General features: G+C 48.8%; 7 protein-coding genes across 7 annotated transcripts; 5 read left to right on the forward strand and 2 right to left on the reverse strand.

The window, feature by feature from the left end:
- Positions 1-5,602: 5,602 nt before the first annotated feature.
- On the forward strand, positions 5,603-7,745 carry FSST1_003723 (uncharacterized protein; the record flags this gene model as incomplete). Its single annotated transcript, XM_083229829.1, has 3 exons — positions 5,603-5,776; positions 5,878-6,176; positions 6,230-7,745. The coding sequence occupies 3 exons, from the start codon at positions 5,603-5,605 to the stop codon at positions 7,743-7,745; spliced, it is 1,989 nt and encodes a 662-aa protein (XP_083087153.1).
- A 941-nt stretch (positions 7,746-8,686) lies between these two features.
- Positions 8,687-9,490, forward strand: FSST1_003724 (uncharacterized protein; the record flags this gene model as incomplete). The annotated part of the gene is made up of 1 exon (XM_083229830.1): positions 8,687-9,490. The coding sequence occupies one exon, from the start codon at positions 8,687-8,689 to the stop codon at positions 9,488-9,490; it is 804 nt and encodes a 267-aa protein (XP_083087154.1).
- Positions 9,491-10,179: 689 nt separating this feature from the next.
- FSST1_003725 (putative methyltransferase-domain-containing protein) lies at positions 10,180-11,349 on the forward strand (the record flags this gene model as incomplete). Its single annotated transcript, XM_083229831.1, has 2 exons — positions 10,180-10,914; positions 11,020-11,349. The coding sequence occupies 2 exons, from the start codon at positions 10,180-10,182 to the stop codon at positions 11,347-11,349; spliced, it is 1,065 nt and encodes a 354-aa protein (XP_083087155.1).
- Positions 11,350-12,194: 845 nt separating this feature from the next.
- Positions 12,195-13,120, forward strand: FSST1_003726 (uncharacterized protein; the record flags this gene model as incomplete). The annotated part of the gene is made up of 3 exons (XM_083229832.1): positions 12,195-12,370; positions 12,434-12,523; positions 12,586-13,120. The coding sequence occupies 3 exons, from the start codon at positions 12,195-12,197 to the stop codon at positions 13,118-13,120; spliced, it is 801 nt and encodes a 266-aa protein (XP_083087156.1).
- A 42-nt stretch (positions 13,121-13,162) lies between these two features.
- FSST1_003727 (uncharacterized protein) lies at positions 13,163-13,585 on the forward strand (the record flags this gene model as incomplete). Its single annotated transcript, XM_083229833.1, has 1 exon — positions 13,163-13,585. The coding sequence occupies one exon, from the start codon at positions 13,163-13,165 to the stop codon at positions 13,583-13,585; it is 423 nt and encodes a 140-aa protein (XP_083087157.1).
- Positions 13,586-14,307: 722 nt separating this feature from the next.
- Positions 14,308-16,744, reverse strand: FSST1_003728 (uncharacterized protein; the record flags this gene model as incomplete). Its single annotated transcript, XM_083229834.1, has 7 exons — positions 14,308-15,343; positions 15,391-15,784; positions 15,830-15,980; positions 16,030-16,128; positions 16,179-16,277; positions 16,339-16,552; positions 16,623-16,744. The coding sequence occupies 7 exons, from the start codon at positions 16,742-16,744 to the stop codon at positions 14,308-14,310; spliced, it is 2,115 nt and encodes a 704-aa protein (XP_083087158.1).
- Positions 16,745-22,563: 5,819 nt separating this feature from the next.
- On the reverse strand, positions 22,564-22,967 carry FSST1_003729 (DNA-directed RNA polymerase core subunit RPB10; the record flags this gene model as incomplete). Its single annotated transcript, XM_083229835.1, has 4 exons — positions 22,564-22,618; positions 22,675-22,761; positions 22,814-22,875; positions 22,932-22,967. 4 exons carry the CDS (start codon positions 22,965-22,967, stop codon positions 22,564-22,566), a joined length of 240 nt encoding a protein of 79 aa, XP_083087159.1.
- Between the last annotated feature and the right edge of the window lie 216 nt (positions 22,968-23,183).

Consider the following 23,183-nt stretch of genomic DNA (forward strand, 5'->3'; position numbering starts at 1 on the left):
CAACAACTCGCTAATGACAGTAGCGGTCTGCTGAGAAACCTCGGACCCATTCTCCGGAACATGATGCACATACAGTAGAAACCAGTGCCTGGCTACTATGGTAGAACCTTGAAATCTGGGTTGGCCATGGAGGCGAGGCGAGACGGAGAGAGGAGTCTGGAGTCTGGAGCCATTTGCCAGCGTGACCATGATGCCCACAGCGCTAGACATGACTGACCATTGCCGGGCCTACAACACATAACACAGTAGTACATGCCTTTTGACGGTGAGGACGAAATGTACTCTGGAGTTATTTATACGAGAGACAATTGTGGCCACTTACTGTACAGCCAGCGAATACTTACCAGACAGGACCAGGCCAGAGCTGGCTAGGAGGCTGGCGGTCTTCGAGTGAATTAAGACAGAGAAAAAAGAGAGGCGGCGCATAAAGTGACAGAGAAGACGGAGTTTCACCAATTGGGAATCAATCCTTCTATAAAACCACCGAGATTCCTTCCAGCCAAGCGCGATTTAAAAGCCTCTTTCTCATCCGTCCACAGTAAGGTAGAGGAGTGAGAGTCAGAGTGAGAGCGAGATATGACAAGTGTAGCAGCAAAGTGATGTCAGCGATCATGGTTTGGCTTGGCCGAGAATGCTTCTGTAACGAGACGACAACTCAAGTGAGGCGCGCGCAGCAGCAACAGCCAAGAAGTACAACAGTACGTACCAGGTACTCTAGCTATGTACTGCATCTCTCTTCTGTATGATCCTTGTTGCACAACTCAGTGCCACCCATGTCTACAAGGGTCTTCCGCTTGATGCCCCGGGAGGGGGATCCCTGTCGAGTCTAGCTAGGCACGTTGGCAAACTAGAAGCTGTGGGAAGTGGTTGTTTATTCGTGGATTTGGGTATATGGGATTAGTATATACCTCCAAAGAAGAAGAAAATTCGTATTAAAAGTGACTGTGGCTGTTCTTAGGTGGGCGGGCATGTTCAGAATGGGTGATCGTTAAGTAGAATGGAAAGACAGCAGCAACAGCTCAGCCAGCTCGGGTAAAGGTAGCAAGAAACTTCGTAGCGTTGACACAAAGTAAAGTTTCACGGCAAAGAGAAGGATGCCAGAAGAGGGGAAGCTAGCAGACGTTGAGAACCGTTTTGGCTTCAAGAAGAGAAGAAAATAAACTTTAATCGAATCTAAAAATATTAATAGTTTGAAAAGAAAGTTGGATTAATGCGAAGCTCAGTGCGATAACTCAAAAACTATGCCCTGACCACTCAAACTCTCAATTTGACCAATGAGTCAAGATCCTGAATCATTAATGATTCATCTGACACACTCATTATTAATTGGATCTGCTGCTTAGTAGCTTGGGAGAGGAGGAGAACTGTCGGGTTTGTGGAGTTTTGTTGCAAAAGATTTGAGGCCGGAAGTTGCGGGGGCGGGGCATTTCATCGATCAAGATATGCACATGTAAAGTAACTGCGCTGTGCTGCTCGATCATGCAGTCAGTCAGTCATATCATTAAATAACCGGATCATATCGGAGAGATGGATTATCACGTTATTTTTCTGTTGCTGTTAGTACTAACCATTCTGCTTCTCTTGTTCTTTCCTACTACAGTTTGGTTCTTTTTTTCTCTCTTTTCTATTTCTCTCCCCGCATTTATGGAACGGAAGAGCGGGTGCTCCCTTTGGATCATGACTGTGTCCGGTTAAGACCGGTCCAGAATACCGGGACGGTAGACATTGATCAGAATATTGTGAGAGAAAGAAAAAATACTCACATAAAAGAGCAGAGTGAATTGTTGAGTGGCAGATCAATCTTTGGCTTACATGTCTCGGGTAGTAGAAAGATCGAAGCGTCCGTTCGGCAACTCAACAATACGACTGCGACAGTATCAATACTAAACTTTTTCACACTACTGCAGGTAATAAATATCATTAACTAGGTTCGGCGATACCACAATAATTCCTCTAATTAATTATGTACAATAGCAAATTATCCCTAGATCATGCTATATCCTGCAAATCATAATTATTCGCATCTCCCGGCATCGAGTTTCAGTTGACATCTTTGACAGTCCTGCATAATCTACCCAAGTTATGCCCTCATTTCCCTCTCCTCGTGAACGGTTTGGACCCTGATCCACCCAGCTGATCGGCAATCATGTCCAGACCAGACCAAACCAAATCATCTGCAAGGTCCCGACCACGCCAGCCGAGAAGGTAGGGTAGTAGTAACAGATGATTGATTGGCGATGCAGGTTTTCCTTGGTCAACCTCGCCAGCTCACACAGCCTTTGACGAGCCTCCAAGAAATCAATTACTCTTAACATTAATCAAATCGCAGCGGGGGTCTCTGCGATCAACAATTGCTTTTGACTCCAAAGCCTTTTCAAAACGTCAGTCTGTGACGCTGACATGACCGGGAAATAGAATGGCTCAGCCCTTTTCTACCATGGGAAACGGGAAGCCCGACATGCAATCTGTAAGCCACATACGACCATCGAGGGGACTCACCGGGGTTCACTTATTCCATGCAGCAGCCCATGACAGCCACCCTTTCGCTTGTTGCACCGTACAGTACAGTGTATTATATCAATGTGTACTGAGTCTGGCTTTTCAACACCTAAAAGGTTGAGCAATGAGATAAGAATGGTCTCTGGAATATGCTCTCCCAATCAGCCTATTCGGGCCCGCCTCGGACAAAAACCGCGGTGTGTAGCATGCTGTGTTGTGCTCTGCTCTGCTGTTCTGAGCTGACGACAGATCATGGGGGGGTACCGCCGAGACGAGTGGGTTCCTCAAGACATGCTATTGACGCATCTAGGCTGTCTCTACTCTGTACTTCTCTGTCAGTCCGTCTCCTAGTACGAACATCATTATCCCGACGTATTCTATCTGTACCACGAGCAGGTATATTCCTTCGTATTGAATATCATGATTGATCTGAACCAAGGCCTGCATCATCGTAATAAAAAGCAAAACCACTCGAAGCAATGGTCATTCGGCACGGCTTGACTAGCAGGTCCAATCGGCCGTCACCAATCATCAGATCCCCCAACTGCTCGGTCGCCATGTGGCAGAGTGCAGCGTCACTGTACCTACTGGTGCAGTACAGTGCAGTACTCTCGTACCTCGCATCACTCCCACTGACCAAAACGATTGAGCTTAGCCTCATCTTGCTCAATTGGTAAGAAACAGGATCCCCTCCTCTAGGTCTTGAAAACCCCCTTCATAATCAGGCAGGCATCCTGACGACAAATGCCCAGAGAAGCGTCGAGATTGCATATGCTTAACAATATGAATTATCCACTTGCTTAATCTTCGACTCAACTGGAAATAGAGTCAGAGCTCCACTGTAAACAGTCAGTAAGGCCAAAACAGTCATGGGTCCGCTGCTGGCTTATTGGAGGTGTGCCGACAAGGGGAGAAAGGGTCACTACGGATGGGATTTTGGGGTTTGAGCTCGCGCTATTGTTATTGCAGGCATGCCAAAACGACATGGAATTATGTGACGGAGACAAATTGCGTTGAGTAATTCAAGATGAAATAAACCATCTTTTCAAGGGAGAAGACATCGATAACAAAGGGGTTTATTTCAAGCCTCTTGAACAAAGTTTTCTCGATCTGAAACCCCAGGCGCTGCTTTTTCAAGCCCAATCTTGTTTCAGCAAATGTTGCTCCAGCCCTTTGATCTCAGACCGAATGAGTCCTAACCGCCCGGCCAGCCTTTTGTGGAATGAGGTTTAAATAGAGCATGGCAGAACACACCAGCAAGACAAGAACAACTCAGATCAGATGGGATCCTGCACGAATAGCAAACACCAGCATCCCATCCACGGTTCGGCCACGGCCACGACTCCCCCGGCCGGATGACAGATCCGTCGTGACCTCCATTCCGAGCCCTTGATGTCTTGCTATGGGTCATCCGGAATGGGTCTTCTCGTTCGCTAGACCTGGTAGCTCAACCTGTCCGCTGGATCCAGCCCGTCATGTCCCGTTCCCTAGGCTGACGACCTGACAACCAATTGAGACGTGAAAACAACAATATTGCGACAATCTGAAGAGTATCGTTGTCTCGTCTTCTTCGCTTTCGCTCCGCTTCCCAGCTTCATATTGATAGAGAACCTTCCATTTATATGAAAATGTGCTCAGGAGGACAACCAGAACCTTGATCTAGAGGCCGGCAAACGGGACGGGAGGAACCCTTTGGCTTTCCATTTCTGGGACGAGTTTCTCGACTAGCACAACGCCTTGCATGCATCCACCACATCCATCAATCCATCGCTGTGGGCCTCCTGTGCTACACGGCCCGCTCTTTGGTCCAGAGGTTGCGGCCAAGTACTGATTTGCAGCTTGGAGCTCTCCTAGGGCTCTTTGTAGGTCTGTACAGTTGAACAAAGATGCTGAGCGCTACTTTATATATACTCTCAAAGGGACCTTGACCGGTCGACTTCACCACATGCACCATCAGGCGCACCATCAGGCACGCCACCGAAGCCACGGCCCCAGTGGACGCTAGCGAAGCTGAGAGTTGAACTTTTGACCCAGCAAACGGCCCTGTATTTATCACTGTACCGGTCGACGTTGGAGCGGTCACAAGCTCTCTGGGTCCCTGATTAGCATTGTCTGTAGCGGATACTCGTCACTGAGAGCACTGTAGAGCTTTGAGTAGCGACAAAGTACTGCCACCCCAGGCGAATATTCGTAGCGTACCGTGCGGGTAGCTTGGCACATCCGAGCAGGAAATCGTCTCCCTGGTAGAGTGAAGTGCTGTCAAAGAACGCTTTGTGCTGCCGAAACCCAAATTTAGAGTGTCGAAGCATACTGTGTGTGTGCAGAGCGGTGCAGTACAGTCGGCTGTAGCGCGAGCAGTCTGGCAGTGCAGATGCTGGCAGTTGCTGGTGCTAGGGGTATTGGGGCGTCTTCTTCCTCCCCGGCCAACTTCCCTGTTTGGCCGCACCCACTCCCGCTCGTCAGGTAAGGTAGGAGAGAAAGGTACCTCGCCCATGTTCCTTTCCGCACGCAGTACCTTGGTACATCCTCGTCTCCCGTCCTTCCATTGTCGCTTCCTTTCCTGGGCTCGCCGCTGCCGCTCTCATTCCCTCATCGATCGTCTCCGCCCTCCGTCAACTTTCTCCCTCAACTTGTTTTTTGCTTCTCGACGAGAGTTGCAAATCACAAAGGGTGCTGGAGCTTCTTTGTACGTTTGTGGTGGTAATCATTGTTACTGCCAACGACAAACGCACAGCGCTCTCTCATTCATCTTTGTCCTCCTTAATCGGAGAGAGGCCCCATTCTTGCGTTTCCTTCGTTGCGGCTTTGGCTTTCGTACGCCCAGCTCATAAAAACAGCGGCCTCACTCTCGGCTCACCTTGTCGGATGACAATGTGACAACGCTCCTCACCATTTCTCATTAGACTTTCCACACCGGCAAATCTTTTTCTCCTCATCAACGGTCTCCTCCAAACTTAACCTCCTAACCTTCAATCCGCGAACTTGATCGACTAAACGTCACGCTTCCACGCTTCCGCCCTGTTCCTACATTGATCGACATAAACATTCAACTCCGCGACATTTCCCACTCCACGGCCTACCGAGGCTCGTGATATCCTCCAGTATGAACTCGCTCAAGGTTCCCGAAAGCGGGCTGCAGCTCGAGGGCTCAACTGGCAAGGACGCTAGTCTGCCTTCCCAGGCCTTTGCTCTCACCCTGAGCGATGTCCTTATTGAGGACATGATCAAGTGTGTGCAGAATGGCGATGGCGTTCAGCTTTCGCTTGGAGCCAACCCCGTAAGTTTGCCAATTCTATAGCTATTTGACAATGCGATCCCAAAAAGATCGCGGGTCAAGACATTTGGGCTCGTGTTTTCAGTTGCTAATCTCGCCCGCAGACTCTCCTTTACGGCTCCAAGTCCCATACCATTGCTCCTCCTTCCGACTCGAACCCATACGACCTTTACCTTACACGCCCTTTCGAATCAACTCGAACGGCCGAAAAGATTCCTCATACAGGCACTCTTTTTGAAAAGCCCAAGGGTGCTGCTTCGAAGAAGTCGCAGGCTAGCAAGGCCGACAACACCATTGATGCAAAGACCGCAAAGTCCAGCAAGAGCGCTGCATCTTCAGGATTGGATTCTGATATCGAAGCTCTTCAAAATGGACTTGCGGCTCATGCTGCCTCTAGGGAGAAGTCGGTCTCACTTGCCTCTAGTTTTGGATTAATCATACTGACATTTATTCAAGGGCACGCGTGGTTGACAGACTACCCGCGAAGAAAGGCGCGATCAAGGCCAAGACCAACAAAACACTTAGCTCCACCGCTCCCCGATCGATTCCCCAATCTCCAGGTCAGGTGTCACTAGGCTCTGCCACGCCCAACCCAACATCACAACCCGTGGACCGAGCCAAAGGAGATCGCGCCATGCTGGTGCATGAGCTTGCTGTGCAAGATCGTTCATTTGACAACCTGTCCAAGAAATGGGAAGGCGCGCAGGAAGACATGGAACCCACACTACGAAAGGTTGCCGATTACCTCGATGACAGTAGGAAATGGTCACTGAAGAAACGAGCATGGAAAGACCTTGATGTTTGGAATTACGATTATGATACCCAAGAACTACGACAGAAGGCGGTTGACAATGCTGTTCGACAATACGACAAGCAAAGGATCACCATCGCCGAACCAGAGTGGGACAGGCTATTGCCTAAGGAAGAACGGGGAACAGGGAAATGCCTGAGCCGAGTGCAGGCCAACCTCACCAAGATCAGCACTCCATCTATCAACGTGGAAATGGCGGACGGTGGCTCCACGCCTCGAGATAACGAAAATGTTTTGGATACCAGTCGGCCAAGAGTTGGCGGAGAGGCCATGTCTAGGTCCACCTCCAATCCTATGTCCAACAAGGCCAAAAAGCCTACAGCTCAAGAGGCTCAGGTCAAGCGTCTTTTGGGCAAATCCAAATCCAAGACGGCTACAACAGCTGCGGCAAAGCCTGCATCAAAAGCCACTTCGATCAAGGCATCGCCTACTAAGCAGCGACCCGCGGCTGCGCCTAAGGCGAATGGAGGAAGGGTTCTATCGCAGGCAATCATTTCCAACTCAGACAGTTCAGAAGATGATGCCGCTCCCATGATCCAGTCCAAGCCAAAGCCAGCCCCCAAGCCAGCTCCGAAGGCGAGGGACACGGTTGTGGCCAAACCACGACCTCCGATGAGGGAGCCAGTGAAGCAGCAGATCACGGCGAAGCGGCCTCGTGAAGACGACGACTCCAGCTCCAGCTCTGGAACACCTTTGTCGAAGCGCATCAAGCCCAAGCAGCCACTTCCTGGCCCTCGACTCAAGCAGCGACCCTCGGATGGAAGCCAGAACTCCCGCGGGACAGTCACATCGACTTCGATGAAGAGCAAGAACACGTCGCCAACAAAGTCGTCGCCTCTTGCATCTTCACCACCCACCAACGCTTCGGATCTCGAGAACGAGGCACAGTCTGCGCCAATCGTTGTAAAGAAGCGCAAGGTAGAAAGCTCAAGTAAGCCAAACGCTACAAAGCGACCAGCTACCGCAATCTTCTCCGATGATCTCGTGCAAAAGGCACAGGCGTTCAAGGTTTGCTACCAAAAGTACGAAGCCTTGCACAATGAGGTTTCTGCCTTGAACAATCCTTCAAGCAGAAAGCTGGACCACCTCGTGGAGATGAGGAACCGACTGAAGACGATGAAGATGGAGATTTACAGTGAATGCCCTCCAGAGAGGAGCTAAATGGCAAGAATAATACGACAGGCTGGATGAGCTAAGGGGATTGATTTCAACGGCGTACAGCATCACGACCGGATAACTTTGACAGTCGCATTTTGCATTGGGAAAACAGGAATTGCATGAACAAGAGCTAACCGGACAGGAACAAAGCTCTCTTTGATATTTGCATCGTTATTTGATACCACATGACAAGCCAAGCCAAGGCAGGCAGTTAGATTAGGCAAAAGCCAAACAATACAGAAAGTGTTGAAAATGAATTGAGGAAGCATCCAATGATGAATGTGACCGTGATTGGCCAAGGGATCAAAATGTAGTGAAGCCATGGAAGTAATGGAGGCACTTCATTTTTATGGACTTCTATCAGTTAACAATATGGGGGGAATATGAGTTCCTGTGATGACGTGAGGTGCATGTGATCATGGTGCGTGATTTACCTAGAATTTACCAAATTGGGCGTCATGGGGATGTCTAGACCAATGTTTGGTGGGCCGAATGAACGGACGGGTGAGCTGATTCAGGACCCTTGGACAAAGTAGTTAGAGTTTAGCAAATGCAGCAGTGGCTGATCATGGCCTTTTGTATGAAGCGGTACTCTTCAGCCTGCTACGCAGTATATGCAAAGACATGGAATTGTTTATCAATAGTAGCACTTTGCTTCTGGTCTCTGTGAATAGATGTCTTATGCACGTAGCCGCAGGCAAAAGAGGTTTGCTTGAAAAATGATAAAGCAGTAAAGGGGACAATGAACCTGCATATTTTAGCTGCATTACCTATCTGCAAAAGACAATGAATCAATTCTGCAGAATTCACATGCTCATGTTCAAGAAAATATGATCAAACATGGCCGTGAAGACATATAAATGCCGTACAGAGTTGTAAAGTCTTTCCAGCTCAACATCTGCCTTTACTCATCTTCAATCAAAGCAACAAGTCCGTCACCGACAATGGCAGCAAGACGTTCGCAGTTCGTTGACACCACAGAGGCACCTGGACTCTACTATCAGGACCCAAGATACATCTACCATGTTCCCCAGACTTCGCTCCGAAACATGGGCCCCGCGCCTATTCGTATGACCGAAGATTACTACAATCAGACGTATCCTCTCCCAGCAACTCCTCCAACCCCTTACATTTTCAATGCATGCTGCCGCGGTCGTAGCCGCAGCCGCCGACGTCGTGCCTCGCGCCCCTCCAACACCTATGATAGCGATGGCTCAACGGACAGCTATCCGTCATATGGAGATGGCCAGCCGACCCAGCAAGGAGTAGATCGCCTTCCGCCTCGCATCGCTCTGAAACAACTCTCAGATTTTCTCTACGGGGCTGCTGTTTTCTACGACGAACAGCTCCGCGAGTTCGCCCGCGAGCACCAGGATAGCGGCTATACTTCCAACGGAGCTCTCCGTCAGTTGCTATGGCAGGACTGGATGGGCCGTCGCGACGACGTCACGCGCGAATTTTTTACGTCTACAAAGATCAACACCACAACGCTGATTCACCAGGTCGAGGGAGCTGCTGAAAGGCCATGGCTGGAGGATCCAGATATCGAGGCACGATTTAACTCCACCCTCAAGATTCTAAAAGACATGTGTTTTGAGATTACCAGATTGGCTGGTAAAGCGACGAGCGATTGGCGAGCTTGTCGTTTTCTGGCTGATGAATTGAACAATGCGAGATCGTATTCCAGCCCTGAGGGGCCTGTTCAGCGACACTTGTTCAGTGGATGGGACAAGCCGGAGCCTTGGTGAGCGTGGGAAGGGAGGGAAACATGTTTGGATTTCTTGTTGAAGGTGCTTTCTCATGTTTGGAGTAATGGTTTGTTGGAGTTGAGATGCACATTTGCATGCAACCAGAGCAAGGATAAGAGCTGGAATATGCTAGGGCGGCCAATCGGGAAGATAGTGGAGACAAGCTCATAGCTCCTTCCTTGTCTGTCAGACACGTGGATTATGTCGATCTTTCCTTTTATTGCTGCAAGCTCTTTGTGGCTGTGCAGATTGCAGAGCTGTGGCGCTTATGCACGCAGGCACGGCATTCAGAAAAGTTAGGAAGATGTGCTTAACCCAATTAGATGTTAGCCAAAAAAAAAATCGCATACTTTTTTCTTCTTCTGTACGGATAATTGTTAGGCATTGTTTTTTAAATTAGTAGCCAGTTAGGAGTCATTATGTGGGTTTTTTTGGTGACCCTTATCTTTTCCCCAGATTGCCTGTATAAAATTCCTAACGAAACAGGGACTAAATAACGTTATGTTCTAGACTTGAGGCGTGTCCGATATGTCTGCATAGTTGTTCTAGTTTGTGCTCTCGAGCGCTTTTCTGATCAACTTCTCCTGTCCTGAAACTTTGACCTCTAAAAGTTTCTCGCCACACCGACAGCATTTGAACTGACTCTCCCTCCCTCTCGCTGTGAAATACCAGTGGATCGCGATCTCATCATGGGTATCGAAGCGCTTGATTTCCCCCAGATGTGGGAACGTCCCAGCTACACTCAGCTGGCAGACATACTCAAGACTCTCGAACTTAGTCCCCCCATATGGAACCATAAGCGTCGCCGCTCAGAGATTATCGAGGAGCAGGAATCCCTAGCCAGCCAGCGCAAGGCCGAAGTCACTCGTTATCTCTCCTCCATCATTAAGAGCTCCCTATCATGGATCGAGGATGACGACGAGAAGGAGATTCTCTGGACACAGGCGAGCAGGCGTATGTCAGAGCGGTGCGGACGCACGGCTATGGGAGAAGTCGTTCGGAGCTGGCCTTTTGAAGACGGAGCGGACGAGTTTGAGCTGATTATCAAAGAACCCGCCCTCACAGGAGACTCGCTTGGCTTCAAGACCTGGGGATCGTCGTATGTGCTGTCGCAGCATCTTCCTCGAATGGCTGAGACGTCACTATTTCGACTGTTTGACGAGACGCTGGGCCAGCCAAGACCTGATGTTCTTGAACTTGGATCCGGAACAGGACTTTTGGGTCTTGCAGCTGCCGCTTTCTGGAAGGTCCCTGTAGCTCTGAGCGATCTACCGAATATCGTGCCCAATCTGAGAGAAAACGTTGCCAAGAACGCCAACCTCATCAAGTCTCGTGGCGGATCACTTACAGTCGGCGACCTGACCTGGGGTGGCAGTGAGGATGAAATAGACCAAACTCTGTTTGGACAACCGAATCAGTTCAAGGTATGTTTCGTAGGCGATTGTGATTGTGATTGTAAGGGGGAGAGGGATGGTTTTATGACTCTTATTTGCAAACGACTTGTTTTCTAACCGCCCCTGTGACTCTAGATTGTCCTCGCGGCTGATCCCATGTACGACGATGACCACCCAGCACTTCTCGCTTCCGCTATCAGTGAGCACCTGGCTCTAGGCTCAGATTCACGCGCTGTCGTCATGGTCCCGCGCCGAGACGCCACCACTGGGCGTCTCCTTGAGTCGTTCCGTCAGGCTATGCTTGATCTTGATACGCCGCTGTTTTGCGAAGAGGAGGACGAGCTTGCTGGCCAGGATGACTGGATTGAGGATGACGAAGCAGGCAACGTGCGGTGCTGGCTTGGTGTATTTAGTCGGGGCGGTTCACCGTTGCCTTTGAGTAGTGATGCAGCCTCTGTTGTATAAGTGATTAGGAGGGAGGGAATGGAGTCAGGCGCCTTAGACTTGGGACGAATAGGGGATATGGACCGGAGGAAACACTAGAGCACTAGATGACTAAACGACTAGATATAGATTGACTGATTAATTGATTGACTGCTTGGTATAGGAGTAAAGAAACGCAGTAAGCGTAGACAAATGACTCTCTGTAAGCAATGATACAGTTGACCCCTTGAAATTTCGTGAACAATCACCAGACGCTCTCCGGGCGAGCACTTCATAAGGCCTTCTCCTTCTTCCACTTCTGGACTTCTACTTCTCCCCTTTCCCTCCACTTCCACTCGCCCAAAAAAACATATTTCCCTAAAGCCTTTTTCTTCAATAACGATCATTGTTTCTCTACGACATACCTGCAAGAAGCCTATTGTTTGATATCTTTTATTGATATCCTATGACTTCCTATTGTTCCTGCTATTCTTCATCCCTTCTCATGCCTATGATTCACTGTCGATAGTTGAATAGCCTCGCTTAGCCAACTGGACCTACATAAAACCCTCCCGGTCCCCGACTTCTCAACCTCTTCTTTTCACAACCCTACAACCCAGTCATCGTGATTAAGAAGCTACTTTCCCTTCGTCACAGACATCTAAGCCTACCACCTGAGACATCACGCAATCACAATTCTCGTTTGTTCGCTGAACAATAGACTTGGCTCAACCGCCCATCACAAACTACATAGATACACTCAGGGCCACTATCGACTTGGAAGTTTCTTGGACAGACACAGTTTTGAATCTTATCCAACATCAGCTCATCACTAAACCTTTGTTACACACTACCTACAAAGACTTTGATACTACTCCTGGCCCACCATGACCGGTAAACCAGTTTACAAACCCGAAGAGATCCGCTTCGCGTTGGACCTTATGGTTAAGGACCTATTCAACGAAGAAATCTCTCTGGCTTTTCGACAACGCTTCGACCGAGAGTTGACTGACAACCAGATTCGATATCTGAGGAACAAGTATGGAAAGGATCCAGACTATGGGTATGTTGTATCTACCAATATCATACTACTTCATACGTTGGTTAACTAACATGGTACTTGTAGATCACCTCTCATCAACCGGCCAGCAAACAAGAAGGTTAAACGAAGACGAGCTGCCATTGCAGCGGCATCTGTAACATCTCCTACACCAGAGTAAGTTCTTTCAAGTTCCACATAGTTGTCCACTAGTTCATCGATATTGAATATGGCTGTAGGGACTCACCCGGTCCTTCGAAGCGAACATGCAGAGAGCCATCCTCTTCATCAGCTGGACTTTCCCTCTCCCCCCCAGATCAACGAACAGGACTATCACAGATACCACCACTCAAACTGGAGGATGACCAGTCTATACTCTTCTCTGCTGCTCCCCAATTTCGAACACCAGCACCTCGATCCCAGTTCGCCAGTATCCACTCCCCACCTGGGAACTCTTACACTATGCCCTCGACTCAAGATGCATTCGCCCCTGGGCCTTCAAGTAATCGTTGGCAAACACAGCCAGATATAACCTTCACTGCAGGCTTTACTCCTATCAACACCCAGTTTGGCCAGTACAATGTCAACGCTCAAGATCGAGGAACTTCGCCATCTACCAACACGACACTGAGCCCCAGATCTCTACAACTTCCCCAGGCCCAACTCCTCCACAACAACAGTTCAACACAACATCCAGCATTCAGCTCCTTCGTGAACATGAGGTTCCCAGTCACCTCTCCCCAGCAGACTGTTGGCGTTCAGAGTGGGGCCTAGAATGCCCCTGCTACTCAACGCTCACCGTCCTTCAAGCTGGATATGCCCGCGCCCAACTTTCCCCAAATTCCTGATCCTGTATATAATGAACAGCAGGCGCCCCCACTTGAAGAGTTCCCTACCGAGCCGAAGCAGGAAGCTGTCAAGGAAGAGGAAGATTCAGCCCCGTTCAGCTGGGAGGAATACGTAAGAGCAGCTCACTCAGCGGCTGACCCAGTTTCCTCAACCCAATTGCTAACTCGACACGTTGAAGTTCCCGATGAGCAACTTCAACTGAACCAGAAGCCACTGCCCTCTCCTGATGCCTTCAAGAACGAGCACGAAGGGACTGCCGAGAGCTCATTGGAAGTTGGTCCTGGGGTCAAGCAAGACACCGAATCAGGTCTGGATCTGACTACGATTGACCCACGACTGTTTTCCGCCAATTATGACGAAGAATTGTTTGCAAAGAAGCCTTCTTTCTAAGCTATACACTATAGCTTAGTGCGTGCTTTATATATTTGGGAGACGCTTGAGAATTCTGGCTCGAAGGATGACCAGGTTGTTCACTGCCTTGCTTACCCACCGTCTTGATAAATCTAACCTTTGTTTGATGGACTTGATGGGCTTAAGGCGATGCTAGTTGCGGTGACTTTTATATATAGTTATTATTCTTTGAATACGGTTGATAATCCAGATAGGCAGACGACAAGCCTTATAATATGCACAAATCGAAATGGAAACAGGGGGTAGGGCATGAATTGGATACCTGGCTTTTTAATCGCTTTAGTATAGCTATAATAACAGTATCAACCGTCTGTGTCACTCCGGATATGTGACTTTGAAAATCATCCAAAGATCTCATGAAACTTGCTATCGTGTCATCTTTGACTTGAACAGAGTCGACCGTACCCCCCAGTTCTCTTCCATCGACACGCTCGTCAGAGCCTCCCAACAGGGTATCTCGTGCATGTAGAAACGAATAGACCGCCGCGTAAAATCTCTTCAAAATGCCTCTCCATCCCCGCGTAAATAGAGAGATATATAAAATTGTCGTACTTATAAGTGTATTGGCACAATCCAGGGCCTTTGTAGCTCCCAACTCCCAGTTCCAGTATAAAACAATAACATTAGACGTAGTGTATCATGAGCGTAATTGGTTCAGCGCCATCTCAAAACCTAGAGTTGAGGAGAACCCGACATCGTGCTTAAACCACAATGCTAACATTGCGTCGTGTTTCAACCTCTTCAATGGGAAATTGGAAAACAACTCGGAAAAGGTCTCGGAGGTAGGCATATCTTTGTGAGCTCTTCATCATCATCTGGATACTCTTGGCCATTTCCTGGGCAGTGACTCGCTTGCCTCGGGCCGGTAAATTGTGGTGTCGAGGGATTATAGCATCAGTAAGAACCGAATTCTTATACTGTGCCAACAAGTTTGAATGTGAGATAAGGGAGCCGAATGACCCAGGAGGGAGATCCTTCACAAAGGTTTGTAGGGCCGTCGCTGCAGCTTTAGGGTCATGGATGGAGTCACGATTGAAGCCCAAGTTCATAGCAGCTGCAAGAACAAGTATTTTGGCGCGTGTCACATTTATATCTTCCGATGCGGCGGTAGTAGTGGCGGTGCTTGAGGTTCGAGTGCTGCTCTTCGAGTAGCTTGAGAGGTTAGAGGCACTACTCGACCATCGACCGCGGCTGTTGTCGCTGGGTGTGCCAAGAACAAGAATGTTGGGCATGGTGGGCGAACGACTTTGCGGGGAGATGGGTGTGTCTTCGAATTCGGTTACAGGGGTTTCGGGAACAACAGGATTCCTTGGTTTCTCCTCCTGACGCCCGCTCTTAACACTATCATGCCTGGAGCGGACTGAAGACGGATTCGATCCACGACTCTGTCGACCGTTCTGGTCATTCAGATGCAGGGGAAACGGCTGCCCCGGGCGTGGTGTTCCACCCCTTTCAGGCCGAACTTGTGCCCAGTTGTCTCGGAAAACATCACATAGCTCTAAGCAAGCTGTAACAGTTGAGCTTAGCAACTCTTCATCTGGAGGCCTTCCATCTCTTCTGTTCTGCCTGAGATTGAAGAGCATTTCTGCCAGAGCCCAGCATGCTCTGAGCAATTGATCTGTCTCTTCTGCTAAGTCACTCCGTTGCTTCATAAGTCTGTGACATAAGGCGATGTAAAAGTCCAACGTGCGCTCCCTAAACTCTTCTGGCAGGTTGAGATCCTGGGCACTGTACAAACTGCCGACTTGTTAGCAATGTGTACTTTTCGAATTTGTGACACTTACTGGTTGTTGAGCTCAAAACTGACACGCAAAACTGAATCGGCAGCTTCGTCGTTGCGTTGCCGCACTTCAAACAGTGCTTGGCAAAAGTCGCGGCAAAGATCGAGGTTGACCTTGACATTGAAGTTACTAGCATCCTCGTCCCGGCTATTGTACAGCCGCTGGCAGAGTTTCCAACACGTTCTCCATGCTTTGTCGTGGGCATCTGGAATACCACTTTTACCGAGACCACGCTTGCGTTGGATGGAACTCAGCTTAGACAAGCTGTTGCAAAGAGTCCAACACTCTGTAAGTGCATCTCGGAGGGTTTCGATCTCATCTTGTTGCTGAGGTACTGGCATTGCTTCCGACTCGTAATCCTCGTCGTCGCCCTCGGCCTCAGTTTGTTCATCAATTTCTAAGCATGTTAGTCTCGTAATCACCTCAATTTCTTGCAACCTACTCTCAAGGCTGCTCGTACTGCTTGAGCGCAACCGAGCTCCATCATCTAGCATGGACTGTAGGTCCTGAGCCCGAGGTGTGGCGCTGTCTATGCTGTATCGCACAGGGTTGACATCAGTCATAATCCCAGGTCGAGTAGGATGGGTCGACGTCTGGCTATCACTTAGTACATGACGAGAAAGAAGAATGAGTGTAACTGACTTTCTCCGATGCGCCATTGTAAGATAGACTTTCGACCTCTGATTTTGGGGAGGTTCTAGGACTTGGACCTTTTGTTTCTACTGCTGGAGGTGGAGCAACCTGTTAGAGGTTAGATGGATGGGATTATGGATACAAGGATTGAAGCATACCCAGCTAGAAAAGCTCTCGGGTGCATGGATGACAGAAACAGCTTCCTCTGTACTCGATTGACGCACACTCTCAGGCAGGTTCGTAGTAAGCATTAAAAGCTGATATAGGGTCAGTTAACACCTCAGAAAAATGTATTGACCATTTGTGCTTGAGACTGACCTCTGACCGGCGGGTAGACTTTCTGTCCGTAACTTCCTTCTCAAGATCTTCTGACACATCGTCCTCAATCTCGGTTGTCTCTGTGCCATTGGAAGTAACTGGAGAAGGGCCTACGATGTCACTTGGACTCATAACATTGTAAGAGCTGCTTGACATGCGATTGACGGAATTCGGTCGAAGGGAAGATGAGTCGGTAGCAGGAGGAGGAGAAGAGCTGTCATAAAAAGTCAATACGTATTCCAACCACGGTGATTCTAAGCACATAGGTCCGAGTATTGACGTACAATGGTCTGAATGGAGAGCGACGGCTCTCATGATCTGTGGGTGCAGACATATCTGTCTGAGGATAGGCGAAAGGGAATTGAAGGTTTCCAGTCGATGACCTTAGAGGAGCTTCAAGGGCCATGACGGGAGCTGAGGATTCTGAAGTATCGAGCTACTCCAACGGCAGTGGTTGTGAGAGCTCCGGTGGGAGAAACAGGCCCTTAAGACAAGTAGCAGTTCTAAAAGGTAACGCAAGAACGCCTCGTTGCCTTTACAACACAGTATCCTAAGGTTGAATCGCGATCAAGTCTTGTCAAATACAAGAAAGGTTGAGACTGCCAACAATTCTCGTGGCAGTGAAGAATGGATGTGAGCTTGCTGGCCGGTGGTCGGTCGGTGGTCGCGCGCGGCCAGTTAAGTGACCCGTGATCTGACAGATGGTGTACTGGGATTGGAAGTATGCGCAACTAGCTTGGCCAGATAGACGTTATGGGAAAAAGATTGACCAGCTAGTTACAAGATAAAAGACGCCAAATGCTGAAGAGAGGCTCAATAGGACCCAGCAATAAAGTAAGTAGCTGTCCAACAAAAACCAGGTCACCAAAAGCCGAACCAAAGAGTCAGAGGAGGAACAAAATGGAGGGGAAAGGGTTTAAAGAGACAGGCAGGGTCAAAAGCTGGAGCACCAGCGGTTGCGACAACAGGCTAAGGCAGACAGACGCCAGTCTGACAGGGGTCGATAGTCAAGGTCCCTTGTGCTCGCAGCCCTGTTGCATTGGAACACTATGGGTCGGGTGCTGAATGTAGCTTTTGTCAAGGTAATGTGGGTTGAGTCAAGAATAAGCTCGACGGGAGCGTTCAAGACACGGTTCCCACCCTTGACACCTGCAAGAAGCTGTATTGGACCAAGCTGGCTATCTCGCTGTCATGAATTCCAATTATGTGCGTGCTATCCTGGAGGGGACCGTTAATGCGGCCGGCGCTTGTCGGGAACGCGATATTTGACGCGATGAGAAACAAAGAGACGCGATGATCGAGAATGATGCGTAGTGAGGATGGTTGAGCTTTGATTATACCTTTTTCACGCCTTGAGGGGGTCGAACTTCAGGGATTAACCAACAAAACCAATTTGATAATCTAACCTCTGCACTTGACAACGGTTCGATGTACCTGCGCACAGGAGAAAGATGACTATGAGTGAATAAGGGTTGGGTCGGCAATGGGGGTGTGTTCTGGCTGATGAAATATGGGAGGTGTGGATCGAAGCCTACGAACCCAGGAATCTGCGGCTACGGCACAACTTGTGACTCGAAGCTCTCCTGGAACAGTTGAAAAGAAAGCCCTGGGCTACTCTAGATGGGTTTGCCGAGAAGGCAGCAGGTGGGCCAGTCGTGAGTGGATCGGCGAACAGATGGGACTTATGAAAGATGATGGTAGATTTGGGGGCCGAAAGGCGTTGAACTCTTAAGCATTCAATGGGTTGTATTTCTCTTGAGACGTCTGACCAAGATCTCTTGCTGTTACGCTGGGAATTGTGCCTAGGTTTACTCCGAATATGGCTTCATCAGCCGGAAGAGAGGGTTGGACCTAAATCCAATAACATTGACGCAGAAGTCATCAACTTGTAGTACCATAGGATTGAATCAGATGGCCAAGACAAATAGAGAGGCGGTTAAGCGTAGGTGGTCGGCTCTTTATTTTTCTTTTCTTGTCTTTTGGCTTTGTCATGGAAAATAGGGTGTGGTCAACACAACCAACCTATCGATTTCTTGTGTGTTGGTATGTATTGCAGTGACTTGATGCAGAGAATTTCAATGCGTACTGGTCATCACTATTAGGAAATGCCGAATGCAATCGGCTGCAGGTAAATAAATGAGACAAGATATGAGTAATTTCAGCTTGTTAATGGATTGAGAAGAGTTGTCTCTTTGCAAGGACCAACAGCTCAGTCAGTTAGTATTTGCATCGTGTAAGTCCAAAGTACCTGCCCGCCCTTGATTTATCATGGTGGAAGGAGCTTTGATGGGCGAACGGCAAGGGACGGGAGGCCCACCCTGGTAAGCACCTGCCCTACATACGTACAGATCTCAAACATTTTCCCGCGATAGCCCGAGGCAGGTAGGCGCATGTCTATGAGATATGTCACGGAAGGTGGCTTCTGAAGTCCCAGGCACATCTTCAATGGAACTTCATGTTTTCCATCATTCATGGCCCCCAAACGACATTGATACCCAGTTTCTCACCCTTCCGCTGGCTCTGCGAGTCAATTTCAACTACGTGTCTTGTCACAGAATCGGAAGCTACACCACTTCTGCAGCTCGACAGTTAGTTGTCCGTTACTTTGCGCTCAGCTAACAGTTTGACTATGGACCGCGTTGAGACAATCACAAACGAAAACTCCAACCGCCGAATCAGCCAGTCAAATCCCAGACAACTGGTCAGGGTAGACGGATCGTGGCTTCTAAACCCGTGGGGCTACATTAATGAGGACAGGCGTCGGCGCTTAAGTCATGGTGGGACTGGTCAATCCTCCGCAGTCCCCCACCTACATTGCTTCCACCAACGACTTCGAGCCGTCCAATTATTATGCATCGTGGAGCCTCTTCTTAGCAAGATCCGGTACCTAGTCTGCGTCCAGCCGTGATGAATTCAATGCCATGTGCCATGGACTGCTGCGTAGCATGAACGGCACGGAATGTGACACTCAAGTTTCAATGCGTATTCAGCACGATCGACAACCTAAACCACTATCACAACAGACTCCGTCTGTTCACGCAAGTGTATAGGCATACGGTGGGAGTCAAAACATCTTCTTATGATCTGAGCTTGGTTTCTCATTCCGCCATGGAACCTTGAGTTTACAGACACGAGGTCGGCATAGTCTTGCCTTGCACAAAAGCGTCATAGTCTTTCAAGCATGTTGGTTCAATACATGTAAGTTCTGTTGCTTTTCCTGACACTATTCCTCCTGATTCACCCAGGGTTGAACTGAAGCGACCGTTGTTGACCCGCGAGGCACAATTCTTTGTCGAAAATAGTTCAATGATCAATCGTTTCTCTCCACTTCTCTACTACTTTGTAGAAGATGTTGAATGAAAACATCCACAACGCTGAATCTCCTTTGGTGCTGATGCAGTAAACGCCCAGGGCTCGCAGGGGTGCCACCAGGATGCTGGGCAAGCCAATCAATAACCCAAGCCAAAACCCAGCAGTTTGGTCACGGCGGCTTTGGCAACGCTAAAACGAGCCGGTGGCCCCACTAGCCGGGGCCGCAGGGAGCACATCCCTTCGCGACGCACAGTCCGCTGGCTTCCATTGGGACGGGACGTGGCTCTCATAGTTAGGCTTCTTAGCAAAAGCTCAAGTCGTCGAGAGCTCTTTGCATTAAAGACAAACAGTCAAGTACCCTAGCAATTGAAAAAGCTAGGTCCAGAGAACATAGCTTCGCTTGCTATCTACTAGCTGTATCACCTTTGGCTACATCTCAGACCAACTGATACTTTAGACACTCCACACTTGTCCATTGTTGGAGAGTCTTGATACCTGCATCTCCTCAAGGATTTTACTCGAAGACCCACGGAGCTGCACCTGTGAGCGCACCCGATCGTATTGAGGTTTGCGGAAACAAGAAGCAAAATCAGAGTCCACTGTTAAACTTACTGATGGTGTCATAGAGTGGCATAGGGAGTTCAGTGCAGTTTGTTTATCTCATATCACTCGCGTTATGACAGCCAACTTTGCCTGGGGTCCTCATCCTACAAGCTGTTTTAGCGTGGTGATACACCCAAGGCCTGCTGCATTGTCTCAGCCATCACAGACTAAACAGATTGTCGGAATTGTTCGAAAGATCGCCAATCCGACCAGCCGGTGCGGGGATATCAGTTCCTCGTTAGCCGGTTGCGTGTACCTTTGTTGTTGTTATTGCTGCCGCTGCTGTTAAGACCTGACCTCCACGAGTTCTCTCGCGACATTCAAAAGAGTGTAAGCTTTCCGCTCCTAAGACAGGGATCTTTTTGATGTTTTCCGGTTATAGGATGCAAGGTCGTGAATATGGCACGGGCTTTATCCGCCCCGGAACACTTCCCGAAATTTATAGCCGGCGAGTCTGAGCAATCCATCGATACTACTCACAGGTCTTCCCCCGCAACACACGATAATTTGTGATTCCCACTGACCATCCGACTCATGGCTTCTACGAAGCAATATAGAGTGATGAAAGTGGTCTTTAACGATGCACAAAAAAGCTGTGGGGTTGTGCAGTACATAGGCGCCAGCCTGATCAGCATGTCAACTCCTTTACTATGATGATGATACGATATGGTTTGTTTATCTCGTTGTACAACATAATGACTCAGGTTTCCCATTACGGTATCCTGCCCGGCCGAGTTTGTTAGATTTACAAGCAGGATCGTGCCATGGCGATCAGCATAAGCTCAAGCGCGATTGTTGGTTAACACTAAATACCACACAAGCCTGCAGGACAATTTAGGCGCGGTGGATGCTCTGGCTCACCGTCTTGATTCCCAATTTGTTTTGATCATACCAGGATGGTTATAGTGTAGAAGAACATTGTACTTGATCTTACGCACACCAAGCCCGAGTACATGGGATGAATTCATCGAGCAGCAGTTCACTTTCCTTTAACCAGCAGATACGTGTGCTCTTGGCATTTGTTCCACTGCGTTGAGGGCACCTTGACCTATAGGATTGACTGAATGGTTTACCCTCATCACACTCGGAAAATAAAAGAAGGGCCTCAAAGAACGTCTGTCGTAAGCAGCCTCAATGGCATTGGTCCCGGCATGTGCATCGATGATTAGTTTACTGCGCGCTTTGTGGTATGGCAAAGGCCACCGAGGTGACCCTGACAGCTGTAGTGTAAGAGCCTCAGTGTGAATAATCAGAGAAGATGCATGGTCCAACAGAGTTACAATGGTGAACAGCACCTGATAGCTCCCCCTTTCAAGTGACAGTATTACGAAACCTTTTGTCCTATGAGCTTCACTGTCCGCAAGTTAGGGATAAGAATATCACAGCAACCTCATTTCTTGATAGAAAGACTCTGAATTGTTGTCCCCGGCAGGGCTTTATCGCGATCCGTCGTTGGGGTACCACACGATGTTACATACTTTGCACCGACAACAGCACTGACTAACCGACAGGTTATACTCACAATGCTCTCAGCGGAACCACAACCTTGCTATATCAAACCCGATATCAGATAATTAACGGCGCTAAAGCCATGGCCATACTTCTTCGGTTGGTTTTGTATAGAAGCCCGCCTTTCCAACGTTAGATGCTGTTGGGCTGATGACACACTTGTCCACCTTCTCCTACAAGCAAACGAGCCGAGAGACAGCCAACTGGTCCGCATGAATGTTCAAGGATGTCCAGGCAACACTGGAGCATAGAAACACACAGAACGCTCAACATTACCGCGTCTTGTAAATCAGGTGAGACAGGGAATATGCGAGACAACTTTGCTAGTCCTATCAAGGTCAAAACAACGTTGGCGTAGTTTCATTCTGTGTGGATGCCTTCTTGAAAATCTAGTTAACTGTTGTTTCTCGCTGCAACTGCACATCCACCGCTCTTTGCGCACAGGCCCGAGACAAAACAGAAATACCCCAAAAACTTGTCCTATCGTTGATGAAGTCAACTCTGGTCATGTGGGTAGCATGCAGGATGTCGCATCATCCTTGACCCAAAGTCTTTTCCTTTCCGTGCAAATTGAAGGCTGTAATGCAAGTAAGGGCCACTCAAACATTGGTTGAATCCTCAAAGTCTCGGGAGGGTCTTTAAAGGGTGCTGTCGATTATGAAGACTCTTGTACTCTGATACTGACACCCTGATGAATTCATTGCCTTCCCTGCGCCGTCAAAATGACATATTTCGGCTACATTTCCCAAACGCCAAACCATGCACAACTAACCCGTTACTGCTCATTCACGAGGATCTCCTTTATACGTTCTGGCTCAATTGCTGCTTCTTCTCGTTTCGTCCGTCAGGAGTGTACCTAGTATTATAGTTAGAAATCGCGTTCTAAGCTGTGGTCTGGAGGTCGTGTCGTACTTGAGAAGCTTCTCGATAAGGTCGACGTGGGTCATGATCATACGGCGGCAGCAGTATCGCTTAAGACCAAGCTCGTCCATAGCGTCGCTGTGTATTCCATTAGTATTATATCAGCGCCAAAGAACAACAGTCGACCTACCCATCAGTCTTGCGGGGATCTGCGATCAGTTGAAGGTAGCGCTCCCAAAGGTCTCCAGTGACCTGTCAATCAATAATCAGCAAGAAGCACGGCAGGCGCATCGGGTTTGATGACCTACCTTTCCACAGGAGAAGCAACGGATAGGAATAATCATTTTGACGGGATTCCGTGAATGCGCGGGTTTGTCGGATACGTCCAAAAGATTTGCGACAAGAAAAAGAGGCACGTTACAAACAAAGCTTGCCGTGATTTAGTGTTGTAGCTCGTCTTAGAAAATAAATTCTCCTTATCAACGTTCCGGGGTTTATCCGGAAGCTAACTTATCTTATCGGCAACAAAAAGTTCGCAAGCGGGACCAAAATTTCTGCGA

Source organism: Fusarium sambucinum, chromosome I (assembly GCF_050947815.1).
Source record: "Fusarium sambucinum isolate potato_lamoka chromosome I, whole genome shotgun sequence".
Lineage (NCBI taxonomy): Eukaryota > Fungi > Ascomycota > Sordariomycetes > Hypocreales > Nectriaceae > Fusarium > Fusarium sambucinum.